The sequence below is a fragment of the Sardina pilchardus genome, chromosome 19 (genome assembly GCF_963854185.1).
Source record: "Sardina pilchardus chromosome 19, fSarPil1.1, whole genome shotgun sequence".
NCBI classification, from domain to species: Eukaryota; Metazoa; Chordata; class Actinopteri; order Clupeiformes; family Clupeidae; genus Sardina; species Sardina pilchardus.
Window position 1 is genome coordinate 27,498,908 of NC_085012.1, and position 25,357 is coordinate 27,524,264.

General features: G+C 37.7%; 1 protein-coding gene across 1 annotated transcript in view; it reads left to right on the forward strand.

Annotated features, from left to right (window-relative positions):
- Nucleotides 1-25,357, forward strand: part of waca (WW domain containing adaptor with coiled-coil a) — a 51,782-nt gene that overhangs the window by 7,477 nt on the left and 18,948 nt on the right. Inside the window, exons 4-6 of the mRNA XM_062520870.1 lie at nucleotides 2,597-2,688; nucleotides 7,162-7,277; nucleotides 9,023-9,135. Coding sequence (XP_062376854.1) covers nucleotides 2,597-2,688; nucleotides 7,162-7,277; nucleotides 9,023-9,135 — 321 coding nt within the window. The remainder of the gene's footprint in view (nucleotides 1-2,596; nucleotides 2,689-7,161; nucleotides 7,278-9,022; nucleotides 9,136-25,357) is intronic.

Below are 25,357 nucleotides of genomic sequence, written 5' to 3' on the forward strand. Positions count from 1 at the left end.
TATAAAAACATATTTTGGACGTGCGCGCCCGAATAGGGATTTAAAGGGATTTAAAGGTTAAAGCTAAACATTTGCTGTTCTCATTTAATGCACATCTTTGTTAGTCTTAGCCTGCCATTGATATTTCCCCCATCCATTTCCATTCCCAAGACCCAAAGACTTTCTCTTCCTCTACAGAAAATAAGGCTGCTTTATCTTGATGGGTACTTGCTGCTTCAAAAGGCACTGAAATCCCAGAACAAAACCAAAAAAGCCTTAAATCTCCATCATTATGATGTCCCAGTCTTTTGGTTGATGCTCTGCAGACGACTTCAGTGTAAAGAAGATGCAAGATTTGCTAGCCCTTTGACTCCCCCTCCCTCTTTCCCCAATTCTTTTTGTGTCTGGCTCTCCCCTCTTATTTCTTTACTCTGTGTGACAACGGCTGATGACACCCACACATGCATACGCATACACGCACACACACGTACACACACACACACACACACACACACACAGCTGCTAGTGTCCTAGGGGACCTCATTGGACTGGTGGTTGCCATAGTAATGGTTCTCTGGTGGCTGTGTGTGGTTTTGGGGTGTGTAATCCCTGCTATGTGCAGGTGCAGGGTTTCTTGGTGGCCTCCTCAGTCTCTATCGGCACCCTCCACCCCCCAGTACCTTTGTGCTAACTTCCGTCTGTCGCTCACGTTCGCTCAGTGACGCATACAGACTACCTGCTGCTTTCTTTTCGTCTTAAACTTGCGCTTGTACACTTGTGTCTTCCCACACACACCTTTAATGCACACACACACCTCTCATTACTTCTCTCCCCTGGACACACACTCAGCCCCTTCCATCATGTTCCCAACAGCCGTGCATTTGTCTCAGCCCTGCGCCACCCCCGTGTGTGTGTGTGTGGCCACCTGTTCATCCTTCATTCCCACTCACTCACCTGTGGCTCCGGTGTCTCCCGCTCATCCTACACACTCACCATATAATAGCTTTTCGATGAAAGCATGCCACTTACAAAGCTAGTGGATCCAACACTTTATTTCAGTTGTGTTTGACAGTTTTGGTGATGGATATAGTGCACTGTAGGAACGATGGTGGTACCGGTGCCAGTGGCTTACAGATTTCTGTGTTGCCGGGTGAATGATGGCGATAACTGAGACACTTGAGGTGTGTTAATGTGGGTGCTGTTAATCAATGAAAAATGCTTGTCAGTCTGGTTGTCTGCCACTTTTTAATTTGGTCTTGTTAAAAACATGATGAAAGCCATCTCTATCAAGAGCCATTAAAGTGCGTGGTGCCACAAGGAGTTTTGACACTAATATATTGATGATACAATTTAGCAAAAACATTGTTTAATTGTACTGTACCACTGTAACTACTACTGACCTTGGTAGCATCTGCAAGGTTGCTTCCATCAAGACTCAAGGAATCCCATATTAATTTAGCAAAGATGTTATTGGCACCATGAACACTGCTAGTTTAACGTTTGTACACACTTAGACATTTGTGTCTCAGAAAAAGATGCCTTTATTTAGATGGTGAAGTGAAGAGTGGCTGGAAGTGAGTGTGTGTGTGAGAGAGAGAGATGGGTTGGTATTGAGAAATGACTCTAGGTGTGATTCAATCCTGGGTTCCTCTGGAGCCTGGACTTGAGTATGTATGGACGCTGCAGTCACTTACACGCAGCTCCCCCATCATTTATTTTGAGAAATAAAATATGTGTATGAAGTAATCTAGCTAAACACTGGCACAACAGATTTATATCTCTCACAGATTGAGCCGCTGAGGGCTCATTTGTTGGGTGAACATTGAGTCGGCCTTGGACTTGAACAACACACATTCTGTTGAGTGTTCCAGCAGTGGTACTTTTGTTGAGTGACACATTATTTCAATGATCAAATTTAGCGCATTCGCCAGTTCTTTCGCCCATTCTGATTCCACAAATACTGCTGTATTGTTAGTGATCTGTGTACATAAAGACCAAGATGAAGCTCCTGTGTGGCTTGAGTATTTCTATTCTGAGGGACTGCATTCTTTCATCTTTCTTACTTTGGCTTTTATTTAGAATTTAGTATTGTTTGGAGGTGTCAAAAATGTCTGTCACCTTCGTGATGAATTGGTTTGATGGTTTACTACAGGAGTTAAGTGAGGCTTAAATGATTAAGCCCGGGTAGAGTTGTAGTATATAGGTGTACAAATCATGCACTCTCATGTAGAACTGAATTGATGGCCTATTAAGATGAATTTAAAATGTTAGCCCTCTAGGCAGAATTGACCATTGTCATTGTTCTTGCTGCATTGTCTTAGGTTCTGTCGAAGCATAGCTCCTCAGGAGTAGAAACGCTCATACCTGTGCTGGGGTCACAGATCGTCTCTAGCATGTAGTTGTCTCTGAAGATCAGTATCAGAATATCAGTAAAGATGCAGGGCCTCAGCTGCCTCAGGTTTCCGTAGTTTGTCTGTAGTTTTACCCGTGTAATGTATGTTTTCAAATTTTCTATGCTTGTGTGATGTTTTTTTGCTTTTCTGTGTGTTTGGTTATGTTTTGAGTTGTGCTTTTGTCTAACACCATCTCTGTGTTGTGGGTTTGTGTGTTTTTACAGGGACCAGTTATTCCCCTCAGGAGAACTCCCACAACCACAGTGCTCTGCACAGCGCCAACTCCCATTCCAACCCCAGCAGGACGGCTGACACAGTGAGTACCTTTTACTGAGCTAGCTGCCAGCACGCATGCTAATACAAGACATGTTGTCATGCGCTTCCCTAGCGAGTTAGCCGCCAGTGCACAGACACGCTAGCAGTGTGTTTTATATTGCTCCTCCTCCACTGAGCTAGCTACATGCCAATGCATACTTAATTTTTTAATGCTCTTGTCCCTTAAGGAGAAGTTGTCAGCACACACTGTCTGGTTCTGCGGCTGCACTTGCCTTATCTTGCTGCTAAGGGACGCAGACATGTAAACAATGCTGGGGTCTCTTCTGGTCTGTGTGTGATGACCAATTCCAGGTCCGCTTTCCTGTCTTCCGTTAATATCTGCAGGACCGTAATGTTTCGAAGGTCCAAGCATATTACAGGACTAGACACTTGACCCTTTTGTATGCGCTTGTATGATTGTACACACACATAGGGTATGGTATGACTCATATGAGGAATTGTGATGGGATCTTTGCCTCAAAGCCTTCAACACTTAATTGCTTTGGTAAAGGAGAGCAGTTATTTCAACAAGCATGACTCAGTGGTCCTTCAAGATATTGCCTTGTGTAATAGGGCTGAAAAGTATGCCAGCTTAGCACTGAGATTGTAGCTTGTGTACTGCACTGATCACATGACAAAAGCAGCAGTAGTTTGCATTGAAACCTTTTTCTTATTCTTGAAACATGCTCAATGTCCATGCAATGTGCTCATAAACAAAAATGGTGTCATTTTGTGTGAATTTGAACTTGAGTGTAGAAAAACTGGCATACGTGTAAGGATTTCATGAACCGCATGGGCTCGCTACCCAACACTGATGCTATATATAGTAGTAGAGTGGTTTGAGAGGTCAACAGTTTTTCTCAGGTTACCATCCCAAACCTATTCAGCAAATTAATTAAAACATAAATCTACTGTTGCAGGTGGAGCATCACGGTCACTCATTTTGCGCTAATGGTTGTTTTATCAAAAAAGAAATGTAATGAGCAAGTTATTGAATGAAGCATTATGGCACCTGCCACTCAATAGAATATCCTGATGGCCAATGAAATAAGATCACATTATTAAAACCTTTTTATTTAGAGATGCTCCGATCAGCATTTTTGGGGCCGATCACCGATTGCCGATCACCAAAATCATGATCGGCCGATTGCCGATCACAGAATGGCAGGGGAATGAGTCTTTTAACAATAATCCAGCAGAGTTTGCATCATTTGTATTTTAATGTATTATATACAGTACCCTCCAGAATTATTGGCACCCTTGGTAAAGTTGACTAAAAACAGGTATAAAAAATAATCTGCTGGTGATTTATTGTAATTTTTCAATGAAACAAAATGAGGAAAAATCCAACATTGAAAGGAAGCAAATTATTTTGAGAAAAAGGAAGATCTCATAAATAAATAAATAAATATTTTTAACAAAAACACGTCACTCACAATTATTGGCACCCCTACTTGTTATACCTTCTTAAAACTCCCTTTGTCAATAAAACAGCTTGTAATATTATTCTCTGACACCCCATAACGATTGAGAATGCAAAGTAAGGGATTTAAGACCATTCATCTTTACAAAACCTCCCCAGATCGTCCAGATTGCTAGGTCTACACTTGTGCATTCTCCTCTTTGACTCATCCTACTGTTTTTCTATGGAGTTTAGATCAGGGGACTGCAATGGCAATGTCTGAAGCTTGCTTTTGTGTTCAGTAAACCATATTTGTTTTGATCTGGACATTTGTTTTGGTTCATTGACCTGATGAATGATCCAATCATGACCAACTTTCAGGGCCTTGGCAGAGATTGTTTGATTTCTTTTGAAAATGTTCAGGTTTTTCTTGGTGTCCATTATACATGCACCTTAATTAGGTTCCCAAGGCCTTCGGGAATTAAAACAGCCCCACAATAGCACAGCCCCTCCACCATTATTCTGATTAAGCATGGGATTCTTATTAGTATAGTCATTCTTCTATGTACGCCAAAGACACCCTAAGTGTTTTTAGCGAAAGAGCACAATTTCCTTTTCATCTGACAATAGACCACACTCCCAGACATGGTGAGGTTACTTTTGAAGATTTTTTGGGGGGGACTTGGTGACCCCAAGATGATAGCTTTGTCTGTAACTCTCCAACAATGGTTCTTATGGATTTTTTTGCCTACCATAGCATCCTCCATACTGTACGTGGGGGCAAAATAGCCATGGGTCTTTGTCCAAGCATGTTTGTCACATTTCCAGATGATTAGAACCTTTTAATCATCATTTTAACTGGAAATATAGGCATTTGTCAACACACTTTCTTTTTATTTAAATTTAGTGTATTCTCTTGTCTCTCCAATGTTGAAAAATTACTAGAGGATTTAGCCTCTGAGTGACTTCATTTTTATACCATAGTGAAAAGGAACATCATGAACTACTTGCATTGCACAATATTGGCATGTTTTCTCAGTCTGCAACTAAATATCCAAGTTGGGACAGAAATCATGGGCGCTCCCGTAAACTCGTTTAATGTAAGGTGTCAATTAGCGGTTGTAAGTCAGTCAGAGTCTTTTTCTAGGTTTGCCATTATGACAATATCAAACATGTCTGATACTAGCGCATGTCTTTGCATAGTCAGTGACTAGTTTGTGACTTAAAACTCTATGACTTGTCTTTAGATGTGAGAGAGTCTGACTGTAGTCTTTCAAAAATCTTTTAGGCTACAAATATTTGCAAAATTGTAACCTAGGCTACTGTATAAGGAGGGCTTTATCCTCTACAACGAATAGAGGTTGTTCCGTGGAGGCAAATCAATTCTGAACGTGATGTCTTTCCATCTCTTATTATCCCTATCGTTTAGTAGGCCTACAGTAATTTCGCCGCATATAGGCCGCATTGTGTACAAGCCGCAGGACAGTGTTTTATGCAAGTTCAAAGAAACAAAACCATATTCACACCATATGAACTGCCCCCCTGTATTAACCTCATAGCTGAAGAAATTTAGCAAAATCAATGTATAAGACGCGGCTAATAGTCGGGAAATTACAGTAATCAAATGTGCAGCATTCTAATGATGCTAACCAGACCTTTTAGGATTGTGAATATTTTATTTGGATTAAATGTGCATGTCGAGGGGCGGATGTCCATTGAGCGCGCACAAGCGAGAGAGAGAGAGAGCAAGAGAAAGCGAGAGAGTTTACGACTATACTGTTTGGTGAAGTTGCACGCATAGTCTACAATGAAAGCTTGTGAAATAAATTGATGGTTTCACTCAAACAGCATCAGATGTACCAGTGCGACCTAGAATTTTTTTCAGTCGCACTCTTAAAAATGTCGGTTCTTTGCTACTGTACGCTTTTGTGTCAAGTGACCAGAGTGTAATCGCTGCCTTTGCGATTTGAATCCTTGATCATATCCCGATATTATCACAAATGCAATATATCGTTCAGCCCTAACCAGCGCACACACTACAGGGATCGGACATTATTGTCTGACTTCCAGCAGAATGCATTGCACACTTTCAAGTCCTTCAGAATCAGATGTGTGTTCTCAGCATTGTTTTTGCACTGAACTGGTCCGGGGCAATACAGTTATGTCACATAGTCGCCATTTTCAATATATTTCTGCATGACAACGAGGCTTTGGTGGTGGAAATTCGGAATGTTGCTGTGAGTGAATGGAGTAATACAGCTTAACTGCTGTGCATCAACAAGAGAGAGACATGGACCTCCATCAGCAGTTGATAGCCAAGCCAAGATGAAGCAAGATGTTAGATCATATTTTTTGACATAGCACACCAACTAATTACCTTCTACATAGGTGATGGGAGTCCTCTATCCTATAAATAAGCTTATATCCTTTTATACGGCTCTCAGGATCCGATGTCCTTAATTAGCCCTCTTTTTGACATCCATCGTTAATGGTAAAGAACATGTTCAAAATAGTGAACATTATGAGATATAAGCATATTGCTAGCCAAAGATCTAAGACTTAAGAGGACTGGTCGTGGAAGAATGGTCCTTGGTTATCAGCTTGGTAATTAAATTACCAAATCTCAGAAACACAAAATGATGGTATTAGCCTTGGGCTCCATCTACTGAATGACTTTCTAGTTGTGTGTGTGGTATTGATCAGAGGAGGCGATGTTTGATGCTGCCTGATTAAAGAGACCCTTTAGGCGGAGAACAGCGCATACACTGCCTCTCCCACATTACCAGCTCTTGCATCACTCCTCACCTCTTCGCACCAACACCCCCCCCCCCCACCCCCCTTTTCGTTCACACTGTTGCTCCCTTTTTTGTCTGCCTTGTAGCAGCCCCGATTCCTCTCCGCCTGACGTGTTTGTGTGTGTGTGTGTGTGTGTGTGTGTGTGTGTGTGTGTGTGTGTGTGCGCGCGCGTCTTACTCTACCTCGTGCCTTTGAAAGCTCTCCCCTCCCATGCATGTCTTTGTTTCTGTTCACTTGTTGTGCATGTAGTAATCGTGCTCGTTCTCTGTGTCCCAGCCCTATGAGCCTGCAGATGACTGGTCCGAGCACATTAGTTCCTCTGGGAAGAAGTACTACTACAACTGCAGGACGGAGGTCTCACAGTGGGAGAAGCCCAAGGAGTGGCTGGAAAGGTACACACACACACACACACACACACTCTCTCTCTTTGCTTAGTAGGACGAAGTCCTACTCTGTAGCTCCATTTGTATTATTGCATTGCTGTTTAGCAGGTGGCTTGGGTTTGTGTAATTGAATAAAAAACATGCCAAAGATATGAATTTAATTTCTGACCTCTAACCAGCCATGCAGGCAGGATGATGTTTAGTAGGCTATTAAAGGGATATTCCGCCATTTTTGGAAATACGCTCATTTTCCACCTCCCCTCGAGCAAAACAATCGATATTTACCTTGTTCCCGTTCATCCAGCCATTCTGTGAGTCTGGCGATACAACTTTTAGCTTCAGCCTAGCATAGATCACTGAATTGGATGAGACCATTAGCTTGTCGCCTGCTAGCTTCATGTTTAAAAGTGACTAAGATTTCTGATAATTTTCCCATTTAAAACGTGTCTCCTCTCAAGTTAGAAAGTGCAATAAGACCAACTGAAAATGAAACCTGGCGTTTTTCTAGGCTGATTTGACATGGAACTACACTCTCATCTGGCGTAATAATCAAGGCAACTTGCAAACGTACCATAGGCGCAGTGATATCGTACGCAGCATCTGAAAATAGTCCCCATAGACATCAAGCAGTAGTAGTGCCAGTAGCTGCAAGTTGCCTTGATTATTACGCCAGATGAGAATGTAGTTCCATGTCAAATCAGCCTAGAAAAACTGTAGGGTTAATTTTCAGTTGGTCTTATTGCACTTTCTAACTTGAGAGGACACACGTTTTAAATGGGAAAATTACCAGAAATATTAGTCACTTTTAAACATGAAGCTAGCAGGCGAGAAGCTAATGGTCTAATCCGATTCAATGATCTATGCTAGGCTGAAGCTAAAAGTTGTATCGCCAGACTCACAGAATGGCTGGATGAACGGGAACAAGGTAAATATCGATTGTTTTGCTCGAGGGAAGGTGGAAAATGAGCGTATTTCCACAAATGGCGGAATATCCCTTTAAGCCTGGTTTTGTGCTACTAGGCCACCTATTTGTTCTGCAAATGCTGTACAGTTTTACTCACATCAGATGTGTAGCCCATAAGCATTAGCTCTTTAGCTAACAATAGTATAGGATACCAAATGGCCTCACATTTGATTATCTGTTGACATGTCGTTGAGCTGTCATTCAAGCATGCTGTTGGCAAATGATTGTATGGCATTTAAAAAACGTTAGAACGTCTACATTGAGGGTATTGGTTGTTTGTCAGACTCTAGGATTTGATCGCTGGACAGACGTGACCCAAGGTCCTTGTGTCTGTTTTACCACAGGGAGAGCTGGCTTCCCTGCTGCTTGTGAACACTATTCTTAGTCATGTTTTTAAGCTTTTCATTAGCAGATAGATGAGCTACTTTCTGCTTGTTCATCTACTTTAGTGATGTCGAAGCCTATGACCTGATGACTTTGATAGCAGTGTCTTGTACAGAGGTCAATTTGGCACTGTAGTCGTCTGGTTATCAAGGATTAACATTGTCGACAGTGAAGTTGACCACTCTGAATAGCAGGCATAGTTGCCATGTCGGATATAGAAAATGAATATTAGGTAATCCATTCGTTGTCCTGGATGCATGTCCTTATTCTAGACAGTACAGATATTGTAGGCCTTATTGGCCTGGTTATGTGAATTCATGCTTGACGGGCTGCTTCTTCTGTCAGAATACTGTTTCAAAGATGCTATTTATTTGACTGGATTCATTTTTCCCTATGTTTGCAACAGAGAGCAGAGGCAGAAAGAGGCTGCTAAGACGACGGTAGTCAACAGCTTCCCCAAAGACAGAGACTACAGACGGGAGGCCATGCAGGCTACGGTTGCCTCCAACTTCCCTAACAGTGAGTGTTGTGCATTCTGGCAGATGTAGCCTTTTGAGTGGCGGGTTGTTTAAAGATTTAAAAAAAAAAAAAAATTAGACGAGGACCCTTCACAAACCATTTTGTATCCATGTCATGCTTAAGCTGAATTTGAGGGGGGGGGGGGGGGGGGTTGTTTGGTGGGTGCCTGTGAGTAGGCATGCACTTCATGGCCTACCGCAAAGAACGGAGGAGGAATGAATAAAACCAGTTATTTTTCTAAAGTTAATGATGATAGAATTGCTGCCAATACTATCTTTGCATTTTCAAACCTTTGCTCATGTATGTTGACGTGTAGACAGGAGGTAGTTAACATTTTACAGTAAATTCTGGAATTAGTCAATTCTGTCCGGTGCCACTCCTGCAACCCTTACATGGTCACACATCTATTCTGAAGTTGATACTCTTTGCCTGAAATGTCTTTGTGAATACGGGCCCAGAAGTGCATCTGTATGCATCTTTGCACAACCACAGAGCCCGTCAAGCACTTCTGATAGTGGTGACACATGTCTAGGCTATTGCCTTTAGCATTAACTTAAGCATTCTCTGTGCTAAAATGCAGCACTTCTAAAGATGCTGAGTTTTAGCAAATCATGATTTATGCACATTAAAACTAATAGCAGAACAGGGTTGTCATACATAATGTCATAGAGTTCACTTGAGTTGTTGGGTGCACATAACGTGTCTGAGTTTTGAGTTTATGATGGGTGAACGAAAAAGATGTTCTTGTGTTGCCTGCCTGTTGTGTCTGAAGGATTCAACCGCTGGTGTACAGCTGAGCTGTGCTGCACCCAAAAACTGAATTTGAAAAGTGTAGTCTGACTTCAGTATACAATTGAGTGTTACAGTTATAGTATTAAGCTGCCGGCAAAAATGATGGAGGATCAATTGTGCTGATATGTTGTAAGGACCGATTTGGCCCACGCCAGTCACTGCTGTATCATGTTATGAATAATGATAGCCTCCTGTTAGGAGCCATTGGTTCTTATTACAGTGCATGAAAATGCACTGTACTGTTCTTCCTAGGCTTTTTATTACAGTGCATGAAAATGCACTGTACTGTTCTTCCTAGGCTTTTTCTTATTACAGTGCATGAAAATGCACTGTACTGTTCTTCCTAGGCTTTTTCTTATTACAGTGCATGAAAATGCACTGTACTGTTATTCCAAAACTTCTTCTTATTAGAGTGCATGAAAAATGCACTCTATTGTTATTCCACTTATTCTTATTACAGTGCATGAAAATGCACTGTACTGTTCTTCCTAGGCTTCTTCTTATTCTTCTTCTTCTAACGCATTTAATGCAGCTTCAACCGTTTAACGTAGAAACTTCATTCAAACTTTGTAACGTAGGTCTTGCTTAGGACACCCGTGCTATTTATTTTTCAACTTTGTAACTTTTATACTTTTTAAACTATAAATTAAAAACTATTAAAATTTCCCCATAGACTTAACATTGTGATTATGACATCATAATAGGGCAATTAGAATCTTCTGCCAGGTGGCCAGGCCAGCTGCAGCAGCTCTCTCTCTCTCTCAGGCTTTAAGCATACATTCTCTGTGAAGACTACATATACCTGTTAAACTGTTTCCTCTGTCCACAACTGTTTCAAAATAAAAGTCCTCACTGCAATAATACACTATTAAATCATTTAACCATTGAAACTACTAATCTATTTAACTGTTCAACCATTCCCACTGTCAGTTATCATCAACTATGCCTCCAGTCAACTACATGAGACCTCCATGTACCTAGCAACCAACATAGCAACCATTAAAATTAAGCGTTTATGACCGTTTCCATAGCAACCAACATGATTTTACTACAGTAACTTTTTTATTCCTGATAGTGGCAGCCATGGATACCCTATTAACAAATGTTTCAAAATAAAAGTCCTCAGTAGCAAGTTAGCTAGTTAGCATGGTTAGCATTGTTAGCATAGTTAACATTTTTAGCATAACTGCTAAAAATGATTAGCTAAGTTAGCTAATCAACCTGGTTAGCATTGTTAGCATAGTTAGCATTGTTAGCATAGTTAGCATTTTGAACATTTCTGTTAGAAATCATTAGTTAAGTTAGCTGATCAATCTGGTTAGCATTGTTAACATAGTTAGCATTGTTAGCATTTTTACCATAACTGTTAGAAATCATTAGCTAAGTAAACCAATCAACCTGGTTATCTTTGTTAACATAGTTAACATTTTAACATACCTTTTAGAAATCATTAGTTAAGTTACAACTGGAATGTTTAAGCTTTAAACTGTCTACCTTCACACATCAACTCTCTTTAAACTATACAATCACCATCTTTACCCTAGTTACACCCTAGTAGCCATATCTACATCATCTATCTATACATTTTTTCATTTTCATGCACTGGTAATTCCTTGGAATTGCATTTCTAGTTATTAGAGTGCATGAAAAATGCACTCTATTGTTATTCCACTTATTCTTATTATTCTTATTCTTCTTCTAACGCTTTTTGTGCGTTTAATGCGGCTTCAACGGTTTAACTTTGAAACTTCATTCAAACTGTGTCGCGTAGATCTTACTTAGGTGACTGGAGACATGTATTTTTCAACTTTGTAACTTTTATACTTTTTAAACTATTTAATTAAAACTATCAAAATGTCCCCATAGACTTAACCTTATGATTATGACATCACCGATTAGAATCCTATGCCAGAAATCTCTCTCCCAGGCTTTTAGAATCCTATCCCAGAACTCTCAGGCTTCTAGAATCCTACTGTATGCCAGAACTCTCTCTCTCAGGCTTTTAAGCATAGGCTACAGTCTAATAAGACTACAGATCCTATTCAACTGTTCCCTGTGCCCAAAACTGTTTCAAAATAAAAATCCTCACTACCATAATTCACTATCAAATCGTTCAACCATTTAAACTACTCAACTATTTAACTGTTTAGCCATTTTAACTGTCAGTTGTCATCAACTATTTAAACAACTCAACTATTTATACTCAACTATTTAACTGTTTGGCTATTCCAATTGTCCGTTTTCACCAACTATGACCCCCTCCAACTGTTTCTACTGCCTGAAACTAAATTCACTATTAATTAATTCAACTATTTAACTGTTTGGCTATTCCAACTGTCCGTTTGCATCAACTATGACTCCCTCCAACTGTTTCTACTGCCTGAAACTGTTTCAAAATAAAAGTCTTCACTAAAATAATTCAATATTAATTGATTCAACTATTTAAACTACTCATCTATTTAAACTGCTCAACTATTAACTGCTCAACTATTAAGTGTTTGGCTTTTCCAACTGTCCGTTTTCATCAACTATGACTCCCTCCAACTGTTTCTACTGCCTGAAAATGTTTCAAAATAAAAGTCCTCACTCAAATATTTCACTATTAATTAATTCAACTATTTAACTGTTCAGCCATTCTAACTGTCAGTTGTCATCAACTGTGACTCCCTCCAACTGTTTCTACTGCCTGAAACTGTTTCTTAATGAAAGTCCTTACTACAATTACTCACAATTAAGGAATTAAACATTTAAACTGCTCAATTAATCAACTGTTCAGCCATTTTAACTGTCAGTTGTCTTCAACTATGACTCGCACCACCTATTTCCTCTGCCCACAACTGTTTCAAAATAAGTCATCAGTGTCCTAATTCCGTATTTAATAATGTAACTATTTAAACTATGCAACTATTTAACTCTTTAGCCATTCCGAATTACAGTTGTCATCAGCTATGTATCCCACCAACAGTTTCCTCTGCCCACAACTGTTTCAAAATAAAAGTCCTCACACAATAATTCTCTATTAAATAGCTCAACTATTTGAACTAGGCCTACTCAACTGTTTAACTTTTTGCTCATTCCAACTGTTAATTGTCATCAACTATGACTCCCCTCAACCTTTTCTCTACTTCACCTCTATCTTTGTCACAATTTTCATGCACTCGTAATTCCCTGGAATTGCTTTCTCTAGTTCTTATTCTTCTTCTAACGCTTTTTGTGCGTTTAATGCGGCTTCAACGGTTTAACTTTGAAACTTCATTCAAACTGTGTCGCGTAGATCTTACTTAGGTGACTGGAGACATGTATTTTTCAACTTTGTAACTTTTATACTTTTTAAACTATTTAATTAAAACTATCAAAATTTCCCCATAGACTTAACATTGTGATTATGACATCACAATTCGATTAGAATCCTATGCCAGAACTCTCTCTCCCAGGCTTTTAGAATCCTATGCCAGAACTCTCAGGCTTCTAGAATCCTACTGTATGCCAGAACTCTCTCTCTCTCAGGCTGGCTCTAATAAGACTACAGATCCTGCTCAACTGTTCCCTGTGCCCACTATCAATTCGTTCAACCATTTAAACTAGGCTACTCAACTATTTAACTGTTCAGCCATTTTAACTGTCAGTTGTCATCAACTGTTTAAACTACTCAACTATTTAACTGTTTGGCTATTCAAACTGTCTGTTTTCATCAACTATGACTCCCTCCAACTGTTTCTACTGCCTGAAACTAAATTATTTCACTATTAATGAATTTAACTATTTAAACTACTCAACTATTTAACTGTTTGGCTATTCCAACTGTCCGTTTTCATCAACTATGACTCCCTCCAACTGTTTCTACTGCCTGAAACCAAATTCACTATTAATTAATTCAACTATTTAAATTACTCAACTATTTAATTGTTTGGCTATTCCAACTGTCAGTTTGCATCAACTATGACTCCCTCCAACTGTTTCTACTGCCTGAAACTGTTTCAAAATAAAAGTCTTCACTAAAATAATTCACTATTAATTAATTCAACTATTTAAACTAGGACTCAACTATTTAAACTACTCAACTATTTAACTGTTCAGCCATTCTAACTGTCAGTAGAAGTCCTCACACAATAATTCTCTATTAAATAGCTCAACTATTTGAACTACTCAACTGTTGAACTTTTTGCTCATTCCAACTGTTAATTGTCATCAACTATGACTACCCTCAACCTTTTCTCTACTTCACCTCTATCTTTGTCTCAATTTTCATGCACTCGTAATTCCCTGGAATTGCTTTCTCTAGTTAGAGTGCATGAAAAATGCACTCTATTGTTATTCCACTTATTCTTATTATTCTTATTCTTCTTCTAACGCTTTTTGTGCGTTTAATGCGGCTTCAACGGTTTAACTTTGAAACTTCATTCAAACTGTGTCGCGTAGATCTTACTTAGGTGACTGGAGACATGTATTTTTCAACTTTGTAACTTTTATACTTTTTAAACTATTTAATTAAAACTATCAAAATTTCCCCATAGACTTAACATTGTGACTATGACATCACAGTTCCGATTAGAATCCTATGCCAGAACACTCTCTCCCAGGCTTTTAGAATCCTATCCCAGAACTCTAAGGCTTCTAGAATCCTACTGTATGCCAGAACTCTCTCTCTCAGGCTTTTAAGCATACAGTCTGGCTCTGATAAGACTACAGATCCTGTTCAACTGTTCCCTGTGCCCAAAACTGTTTCAAAATAAAAATCCTCACTACCATAATTCACTATCAAATCGTTCAACCATTTAAACTACTCAACTATTTAACTGTTCAGCCATTTTAACTGTCAGTTGTCATCAACTATTTAAACCACGACTATTTATACTCAACTATTTAACTGTTTGGCTATTCCAACTGTCCGTTTTCATCAACTATGACTCCCTCCAACTGTTTCTACTGCCTGAAACTAAATTCACTTTTAATTAATTCAACTATTTCAACTACTCAACTATTCAAACTACTCAACTATTTAACTGTTTGGCTATTCCAACTGTCAGTTTTCATCAACTATGACTCCCTCCAACTGTTTCTACTGCCTGAAACTAAATTCACTATGAATTAATTCGACTATTTAAACTACTCAACGATTTAACTGTTTGGCTATTCCAACTGTCAGTTTGCATCAACTATGACTCCCTCCAGCTGTTTCTACTGTCTGAAACTGTTTCAAAAATATGAGTCCTCACTAAAACAATTCACTATTAATTAATTCAACTATTTAAACTACTCAACTTTTTAACTGTTACGCTTTTCCAACTGTCAGAGTTAATCAGTTATGACTCCCACCAACTGTTTCCTCCACCCAAAACTGTTTCATAATGAAAGTCCTTACTACAATTATTCACAATTAAATAATTAAACATTTAAACTACTTTAACTACATTTATTACGACTGTAAACTAATTAATCAACTGTTCAGCAATTTTAACTGCCAGTTGTCTTCAACTATGACTACCACCACCTATTTCCTCTGCACACAACTGTTTCAAAATAAGTCATCAGTGCCATAATTCCGTATTTAATAATTTAACTATTTAAACTATGCAACTATTTAACTCATTTAGCTCAACTATTTGAACTACTCAACTGTTTAACTTTTTGCCCATTCCAACTGTTAATCGTCATCAACTATGACTCCCATCAACCTTTTTTCTACTTCACCTCTATCTTTGTGCTTGAATGATATTTGAAACATTATCTAACTATATTTTACTGAGCAGAAATGTTTGAATTTTCATGCACTCGTAATTCCCTGGAATTGCTTTCTCTAGTTATTAGAGTGCATGAAAAATGCACTCTATTGTTATTCCACTTATTCTTATTATTATAGTTCTTATTCTTCTTCTAACGCTTTTTGTGCGTTTAATGCCTCTTCAACGGTTTAACTTTGAAACTTCATTCAAACTGTGTCGCGTAGATCTCACTTAGGTGACTTCAGCTATATATTGTTCAACTTTGTAACTTTTATACTTTTTAAACTATTTAATTAAAACTATCAAAATTTCCCCATAGACTTAACATTATGATTATGACATCACCGATTAGAATCCTATGCCAGAAATCTCTCTCCCAGGCTTTTAGAATCCTATGCCAGAACTCTCAGGCTTCTAGAATCCTACTGTATGCCAGAACTCTCTCTCTCTCAGGCTGGCTCTAATAAGACTACAGATCCTGCTCAACTGTTCCCTGTGCCCACTATCAAATCGTTCAACCATTTAAACTAGGCTACTCAACTATTTAACTGTTCAGCCATTTTAACTGTCAGTTGTCATCAACTGTTTAAACTACTCAACTATTTAACTGTTTGGCTATTCCAACTGTCAGTTTTCATCAACTATGACTCCCTCCAACTGTTTCTACTGCCTGAAACTAAATTCACTATTAATTAATTCAACTATTTAAACTACTCAACTATTTAACCGTTTGGCTATTCCAACTGTCCGTTTTCATCAACTATGACTCCCTCTAACTGTTTCTACTGCCTGAAACTGTGTCTTAATGAAAGTCCTTACTACAATTATTCATAATTAAAGAATAAACATTTAAACTGCTCAATTAATCAACTGTTCAGCCATTTTAACTGCCAGTTGTCTTCAACTATGACTCCCACCACCTATTTCCTCTGCCCACAACTGTTTCAAAATAAGTCATCAGTGCCATAATTCCGTATTTAATAATTTAACTATTTAAACTATGCAACTATTTAACTCATTTAGCTCAACTATTTGAACTACTCAACTGTTTAACTTTTTGCCCATTCCAACTGTTAATCGTCATCAACTATGACTCCCATCAACCTTTTTTCTACTTCACCTCTATCTTTGTGCTTGAATGATATTTGAAACATTATCTAACTATATTTTACTGAGCAGAAATGTTTGAATTTTCATGCACTCGTAATTCCCTGGAATTGCTTTCTCTAGTTCTTATTCTTCTTCTAACGCTTTTTGTGCGTTTAATGCGGCTTCAACGGTTTAACTTTGAAACTTCATTCAAACTGTGTCGCGTAGATCTTACTTAGGTGACTGGAGACATGTATTTTTCAACTTTGTAACTTTTATACTTTTTAAACTATTTAATTAAAACTATCAAAATTTCCCCATAGACTTAACCTTATGATTATGACATCACCGATTAGAATCCTATGCCAGAAATCTCTCTCCCAGGCTTTTAGAATCCTATCCCAGAACTCTCAGGCTTCTAGAATCCTACTGTATGCCAGAACTCTCTCTCTCTCTCTCAGGCTTTTAAGCATGCAGTCTGTCTCTAATAAGACTACAGATCTATTCAACTGTTCCCTGTGCCCAAAACTGTTTCAAAATAAAAATCCTCACTAACATAATTCACTATCAAATCGTTCAACCATTTAAACTACTCAACTATTTAACTGTTCAGCCATTTTAACTGTCAGTTGTCATCAACTGTTTAAGCTACTCAACTATTTAAAATATTCAACTAGGCTATTTAACTGTTTGGCTATTCAAACTGTCAGTTTTCATCAACTATGACTCCCTCCAACTGTTTCTACTGCCTGAAACTAAATTCACTATTAATCAATTCAACTAGGCCTATTTAAACTACTCAACTATTTAACTGTTTGGCTATTCCAACTGTCTGTTTTCATCAACTAACTATTTAAACTACTCAACTATTTAACTGTTTGGCTATTCCAACTGTCTGTTTTCATCAACTATGAATCCCTCCAACTGTTTCTACTGCCTGAAACTAAATTCACTATTAATTAATTCAACTATTTAAACTACTCAACTATTTAACTTTTTGGCTATTCCAACTGTCCATTTTCATCAGCTATGACTCCCTCCAACTGTTTCTACTGCCTGAAACTAAATTTACTATTAATTAATTCAACTATTTAAACTACTCAACTATTTAACTGTTTGGCTATTCCAACTGTCCATTTTCATCAACTATGACTCCCTCCAACTGTTTCTACTGCCTGAAACTGTGTCTTAATGAAAGTCCTTACTACAAATATTCATAATTAAAGAATAAACATTTAAACTGCTCAATTAATCAACTGTTCAGCCATTTTAACTGCCAGTTGTCTTCAACTATGACCCCCACCACATATTTCCTCTGCCCACAACTGTTTCAAAATAAGTCATCAGTGCCATAAATCCGTATTTAATAATTTAATTATTTAAACTATGCAACTATTTAACTCTTTAGCCATTCCGAATTACAGTTGTCATCAGCTATATATCCCACCAAGAGTTTCCTCAAATACAACTGTTTCAAAATAAAAGTTCTCACACAATAATTCTCTATTAAACAGCTCAACTATTTGAACTACTCAACTGTTTAACTTTTTGCTCATTCCAACTGTTAATTGTCATCAACTATGACTCCCCTCAACCTTTCCTCTACTTCACCTCTATCTTTGTCTCAATTTTCATGCACTCGTAATTCCCTGGAATTGCTTTCTCTAGTTATTATTCTTCTTCTTCTAACGCACTTAATGGAGCTTCAACCGTTTAACGTAGAAACTTCATTCAAACTGCGCTGCGTAGGTCTTACTTAGGCCATCCGGGCTTTGTATTTTTCAACTTTGTAACTTTTATACTTTTTAAACTATTAATTAATTAAAATGACAATTTTCCCATAGACTTAACATTGTGATTATGACATCATAATAGGGCAATTAGAATCTTCTGCCAGGTGGCCAGGCCAGCTGCAGCAGCTCTCTCTCTCTCTCAGGCTTTAAGCATACATTCTCTGTGAAGACTACACATGCCTGTTAAACTGTTTCCTCTGTCCACAACTGTTTCAAAATAAAAGTCCTCACTGCAATAATACACTATTAAATCATTTAACCATTGAAACTACTAATCTATTTAACTGTTCAACCATTCCCACTGTCAGTTATCATCAGCCATGCCTCCGGTCAACTACATGAAACCTCCATGTACCTAGCAACCAACATAGCAACCACCAAAATTAAGCGTTGATGACCGTTTCCATAGCAACCAACATCATTATACTGCAGTAACTTCTTGTTTCCTGATAGTGGCCACCATGGATACCCTAGCAACAAATGTTTCAAAATAAAAGTCCTCACTAGCAAGTTAGCTAGTTAGCATGGTTAGCATAGTTAGCATTGTTAGCATAGTTAGCATTTTTAGCATAACTGATAGAAATGATTAGCTAAGTTAGCTAATCAACCTGGTTAGCATTTTTAGCATAGTTAGCATTGTTAGCATTTTTAACATTACTGCTAGAAATCATCGGTTAAGTTAGCTAATCAACCTGGTTAGCATTGTTAGTAAAGTTAGCATTGCTAGCATAATTAGCATTTTAGCGTAACTGCTAGAAATCATTAGCTAAGTTAGCTAATCAACATTTTAACATGAATATAAATCATTAGTTAAGTTAGAACTGGAATGTTTCATCTTTAAACTGTCTACCTTCACACTATCAACACTCTGTAAACTATGCAACCACCATGTTTACCCTAGCTACACCTTAGTAACCATATCTACATTATCTATCTATTTTTGCATTTTCATGCACTGGTAATTCCTTGGAATTGCATTTCTAGTTATTATTATTCTTCTTCTAACGCACTTAATGGAGCTTCAACCGTTTAACGTAGAAACTTCATTCAAACTGCGCTGCGTAGGTCTTACTTAGGCCATGGGAGCTTTGTAATTTTCAACTTTGTAACTTTTATACTTTTTGAACTATTAATTAAAAACTATTAAAATTTCCCCATAGACTTAACATTGTGATTATGACATCATAATAGGGCAATTAGAATCTTATGCCAGGTGGCCAGGCCAGCTGCAGCAGCTCTCTCTGTCTCAGGCTTTAAGCATACAATCTCTCTGAAGACTACATATCCTGTTTCCTCTGTCCACAACTTTTTCAAAATAAAAGTCCTCACTGCAATAATACACTATTAAATCATTTAACCCTTGAAACTACTCAACTATTTAACTGTTCAACCATTCCAACTGTCAGTTATCATCAACTATGCCTCCAGTCAACTACATGAAACCTCCATGTACCTAGCAACCAACATAGCAACCATTGAAATTAAGTGTTTATGACCGTTTCCATAGCAACCAACATGATTATACTGCAGTAACTTCTTGTTTCCTGATAGTGGCCACCATGGATACCCTAGCAACAAATGTTTCAAAATAAAAGTCCTCACTAGCAAGTTAGCTAGTTACCATGGTTAGCATAGTTAGCATTGTTAGCATAGTTAGCATTTTTAGCATAACTGCTAGAAATGATTAGCTAAGTTAGCTAATCAACCTGGTTAGCATTTTTAACATAGTTAGCATTGTTAGCATAGTTAGCATTTTTAACACAACTGCAAAAATCATCACCTAAGTTAGCTAATCAACCTGGTTAGCATTGTTAGCATAGTTAGCATTTTTAGCATTATTGCTAGAAATCATCAGTTAAGTTAGCTAAACAACCTGGTTAGCACTGTGAGCATAGTTAGCATAGTTAATATTTTTACCATAACTGCATGAAATCAGTAGCTAAGTTAACAATCAACCTGGTTATCATTGTTACCATAGTTATCATTTTAACAGGAATAGAAATCATTAGTTAAGTTAGAACTGGAATGTTTCAGCTTTAAACTGTCTACCTTCACACTATCAACTCTCTGTAAACTATGCAACCACCATGTTTACCCTAGCTACACCTTAGTAACCATATCCACATTATCTATCTATTTTTGCATTTTCATGCACTGGTAATTCCTTGGAATTGCATTTCTAGTTATTACAGTGCATGAAAATGCACTGTACTGTTCTTCCTAGGCTTTTTACAGTGCATGAAAATGCACTGTACTGTTCTTCCTAGGCTTTTTCTTATTACAGTGCATGAAAATGCACTGTACTGTTCTTCCTAGGCTTTTTCTTATTATTCTTCTTCTAACGCACGCAATTCAGCTTCAACCGTTTAACGTAGAAACTTCATTCAAACTTCGTTGCGTAGGTCTTACTTACGCGATGTGGGCTTTGTTTTTTTCAACTTTGTAACTTTTATACTTTTTAAACTATGAATTAAAAAACGATTTCCACATAGATTTAACATTGAGCTATTTCCCCATAGACTTAACATTGCTCATTGTGACATCACGGCAGCAATTAGAATCTTAGGCCAGGTGGCCGGCCACCTGGGCACCAACTGTCAGTTTCTCTTGCTTTAACCATAGGCTACAATCTCTCTGAAGACTACATATTCTGTTCCCCTGTATCCTCTGCGCACAACAGTATCAAAATAAGTTCTCCTAATTCCATCCAACTTTATATCCATTCATCTTCTTCAAACCATTCACTCATCCACCCATTCTAAACAGTCTGCCTATCAACATCAATAAGACGCTCTACATTCAACTTTTAAACAATCTACTCTGTCTCAGGCTGGCTCTCTTAAGACTAGCCAGTTAAATTAATTACACCTGTATCTGTATCCACTACTCTCAGTAGAGAGCTGTGTCTCTCCATTCTACAAGAATATAAGGCACATTCCATCCAACATTCTATCCATTCATCTTCTTCAGACCATTCACTCATCCACCCATTAAACTGTCTATCAACATCTATTAAACAATCTGTCTATCAACATCCATTAAACTCTCTGTCTATCAACATTAATTAGACTATCTACATTCAACTTTTAAATTATTTACTCTGTCTCAGACTAGCCAATTAAATTGATTACACCTGTATCAACTACTCTCAGAGAGTTGTATCAGTGTCTCTCTTAACAAGAATATAAGGCACATTCCATCCAACCTTCTATCCATTCATCTTCTTCAGACCATTCACTCATCCACCCATTAAACTGTCAATCAATATGTATTAAACAATCTGCCTATCAACATCCATTAAACATTCTGTCTATCAACATTAATTAGACTATCTACATACAACTTTTAAAGTATTTACTGTGGGTCCCTCTCAAGCAGCGTTTATAGGCCTATGTCCTCCCTCGCTCCTCGATCCTCAATGATCTACATAAAGAAAGATAAAAGAAGGGCTAGACTATCCCATTGTTGCCGCTCCATCATTCTTTATGTAGATCAGTGAGGAGCGAGAGAGGACGCGTAAACGCTATATGAGAGGCACCTTCTGTCTCAGGCTTTAAGCATACAATCTCATTAAGACTACAGATCCTGTTTCACTACGTCCTCTGTCCACAACTGTTTCAAAATAAAGGTCCTCACTGCAATAATATACTATTAAATCATTTAACCATTGAAACTACTCAACTATTGAACTGTTCAACCATTCCAACTGTCAGTTATCATCCACTATGCCTCCAGTCAACTACATGAAACCTCCATGTACCTAGCAACCAACATAGCAACCATTAAAATTAAGTGTTTATGACCGTTTCCATAGCAACCAACATGATTATACTGCAGTAACTTCTTGTTTCCTGATAGTGGCCACCATGGATACGCCCTAGCAACAAATGTTTCAAAATAAAAGTCCTCACTAGCAAGTTAGCTAGTTAGCATGGTTAGCATAGTTAGCATTTTTAGTATAACTGCAAAAAATCATCAACTAAGTTAGCTAATCAACCTGGTTAGCATTGTTAGCAATTTTAGCATTGTTAGCATAGTTAGCATTTTTAGCATTACTGCTAGAAATCATCGGTTAAGTTAGCTAATCAACCTGGTTAGCATTCTTAGTAAAGTTAGCATTGCTAGCATAATAAGCATTTTTAGCGTAACTGCTAGAAATCATTAGCTAAGTTAGCTAATCAACATTTTAACATGAATAGAAATCATTAGTTAAGTTAGAACTGGAATGTTTCATCTTTAAAACGTCTACCTTCACACTATCAACTCTCTGTAAACTATGCAACCACCATGTTTACCCTAGCTACACCTTAGTAACCATATCTACATTATCTATCTATTTTTGCATTTTCATGCACTGGTAATTCCTTGGAATTGCATTTCTAGTTATTATTATTCTTCTTCTAACGCACTTAATGGAGCTTCAACCGTTTAACGTAGAAACTTCATTCAAACTGCGCTGCGTAGGTCTTACTTAGGCCATGGGAGCTTTGTAATTTTCAACTTTGTAACTTTTATACTTTTTGAACTATTAATTAAAAACTATTAAAATTTCCCCATAGACTTAACATTGTGATTATGACATCATAATAGGGCAATTAGAATCTTATGCCAGGTGGCCAGGCCAGCTGCAGCAGCTCTATCTCTCTCAGGCTTTAAGCATACAATCTCTCTGAAGACTACATATCCTGTTTCCTCTGTCCACAACTGTTTCAAAATAAAAGTCCTCACTGCAATAATACACTATTGAATCATTTAGCCATTGAAACTACTCAACTATTTAACTGTTCAACCATTCCAACTGTCAGTTATCATCAACTATGCCTCCAGTCAACTACATGAAACCTCCATGTACCTAGCAACCAACATAGCAACCATTGAAATTAAGTGTTTATGACCATTTCCATAGCAACCAACATGATTATACTGCAGTAACTTCTTGTTTCCTGATAGTGGCCACCATGGATACCCTAGCAACAAATGTTTCAAAATAAAAGTCCTCACTAACAAGTTAGCTAGTTACCATGGTTAGCATTGTTAGCATAGTTAGCATTTTTAGCATAACTGCTAGAAATCATTAGCTAAGTTAACTAATCAACCTGGTTAGCATTTTTGGCATAGTTAGCATTGTTAGCATAGTTAGCATTTTTAGCAAAACTGCAAAAAATCATCACCTAAGTTAGCTAATCAACCTGGTTAGCATTGTTAGCAATTTTAGCATTGTTAGCATTTTTAGCATTATTGCTAGAAATAATCAGTTAAGTTAGCTAAATAACCTGGTTAGCACTGTGGGCATAGTTAGCATAGTTAACATTTTTACCATAACTGCATGAAATCAGTAGCTAAGTTAACAATCAACCTGGTTATCATTGTTACCATAGTTATCATTTTAGCAGGAATAGAAATCATTAGTTAAGTTAGAACTGGAATGTTTCAGCTTTAAACTGTCTACCTTCACACTATCAACTCTCTGTAAACTATGCAACCACCATGTTTACCCTAGCTACACCTTAGTAACCATATCCACATTATCTATCTATTTTTGCATTTTCATGCACTGGTAATTCCTTGGAATTGCATTTCTAGTTCTTATTATTATTATTACAGTGCATGAAAATGCACTGTACTGTTATTCCAAAACTTCTTATTATTACAGTGCATGAAAATGCACTGTACTGTTCTTCCTAGGCTTCTTATTCTTATTCTTCTTCTTCTAACGCAGTTAATGCAACTTCAACCGTTTAACGTAGAAACTTCATTCAAACTTTGTTGCGTAGGTCTTACTTACGCGATGTGGGCTTTATATTTTTCAACTTTGTAACTTTTATACTTTTTGAACTATTAATTAAAAACTATTCAACTTTCCCCATAGACTTAACATTGCTCATTATGACATCACGGCAGCAATTAGAATGTTACGCCAGGTGGCCAGTCCAGGTGCAGCAGCTCTCTCTCTCACACTGGCTCTCTTGAGACTACATTTTCTGTTCCCCTGTATCAACTGTATCAACATAAGTCTTCCTAATTCCATCCAACTTTCTATCCATTCATCTTCTTCAAACCATTCACTCATCCACCCATTCTAAACAGTCTGCCTATCAACATCAATTAGACGATCTACATTCAACTTTTAAACAATCTACTCTGTCTCAGGCTTTAAGCACACACTCTGGCTGTCTTAAGACTAGCCAGTTAAATTGATTACACCTGTATCTGTATCCACTACTCTCAGTAGAGAGCTGTGTCTCTCCACTCTACAAGAATATAAGGCACATTCCATCCAACTCTCTATCCATTCATCTTCTTCAGACCATTCACTCATCCACCCATTAAACTGTCTATCAACATCCATTAAACTCTCTGTCTATCAACACTAATTAGACTACATTCAACTTTTAAATTATTTACTCTGTCTCAGGCTTCAAGCATATACACTCTTCTCTTAAGACTAGCCAGTTAAATTGATTACACCTGTATCAACTGTCAGTTTCTCTGGCTATAAGCATACAATCTCTCTGACGACTACATATCCTGTTAACTTTTTCCTCTGTCCACAACTGTTTCAAAATAAAAGTCCTCACTGCAATAATACACCATTAAATCATTTAACCATTGAAACTACTCAACTATTTAACTGTTCAACCATTCCAACTGTCAGTTATCATCAACTATGACTCCAGTCAACTACATGAAACCTCCATGTACCTAGCAACCAACATAACAACCATTAAAATTAAGCGTTTATGACCGTTTCCATATCAACCAACATGATTATACTGCAGTAACTTCTTGTTTCCTGATAGTGGCCACAATGGATACCCTTGCAAC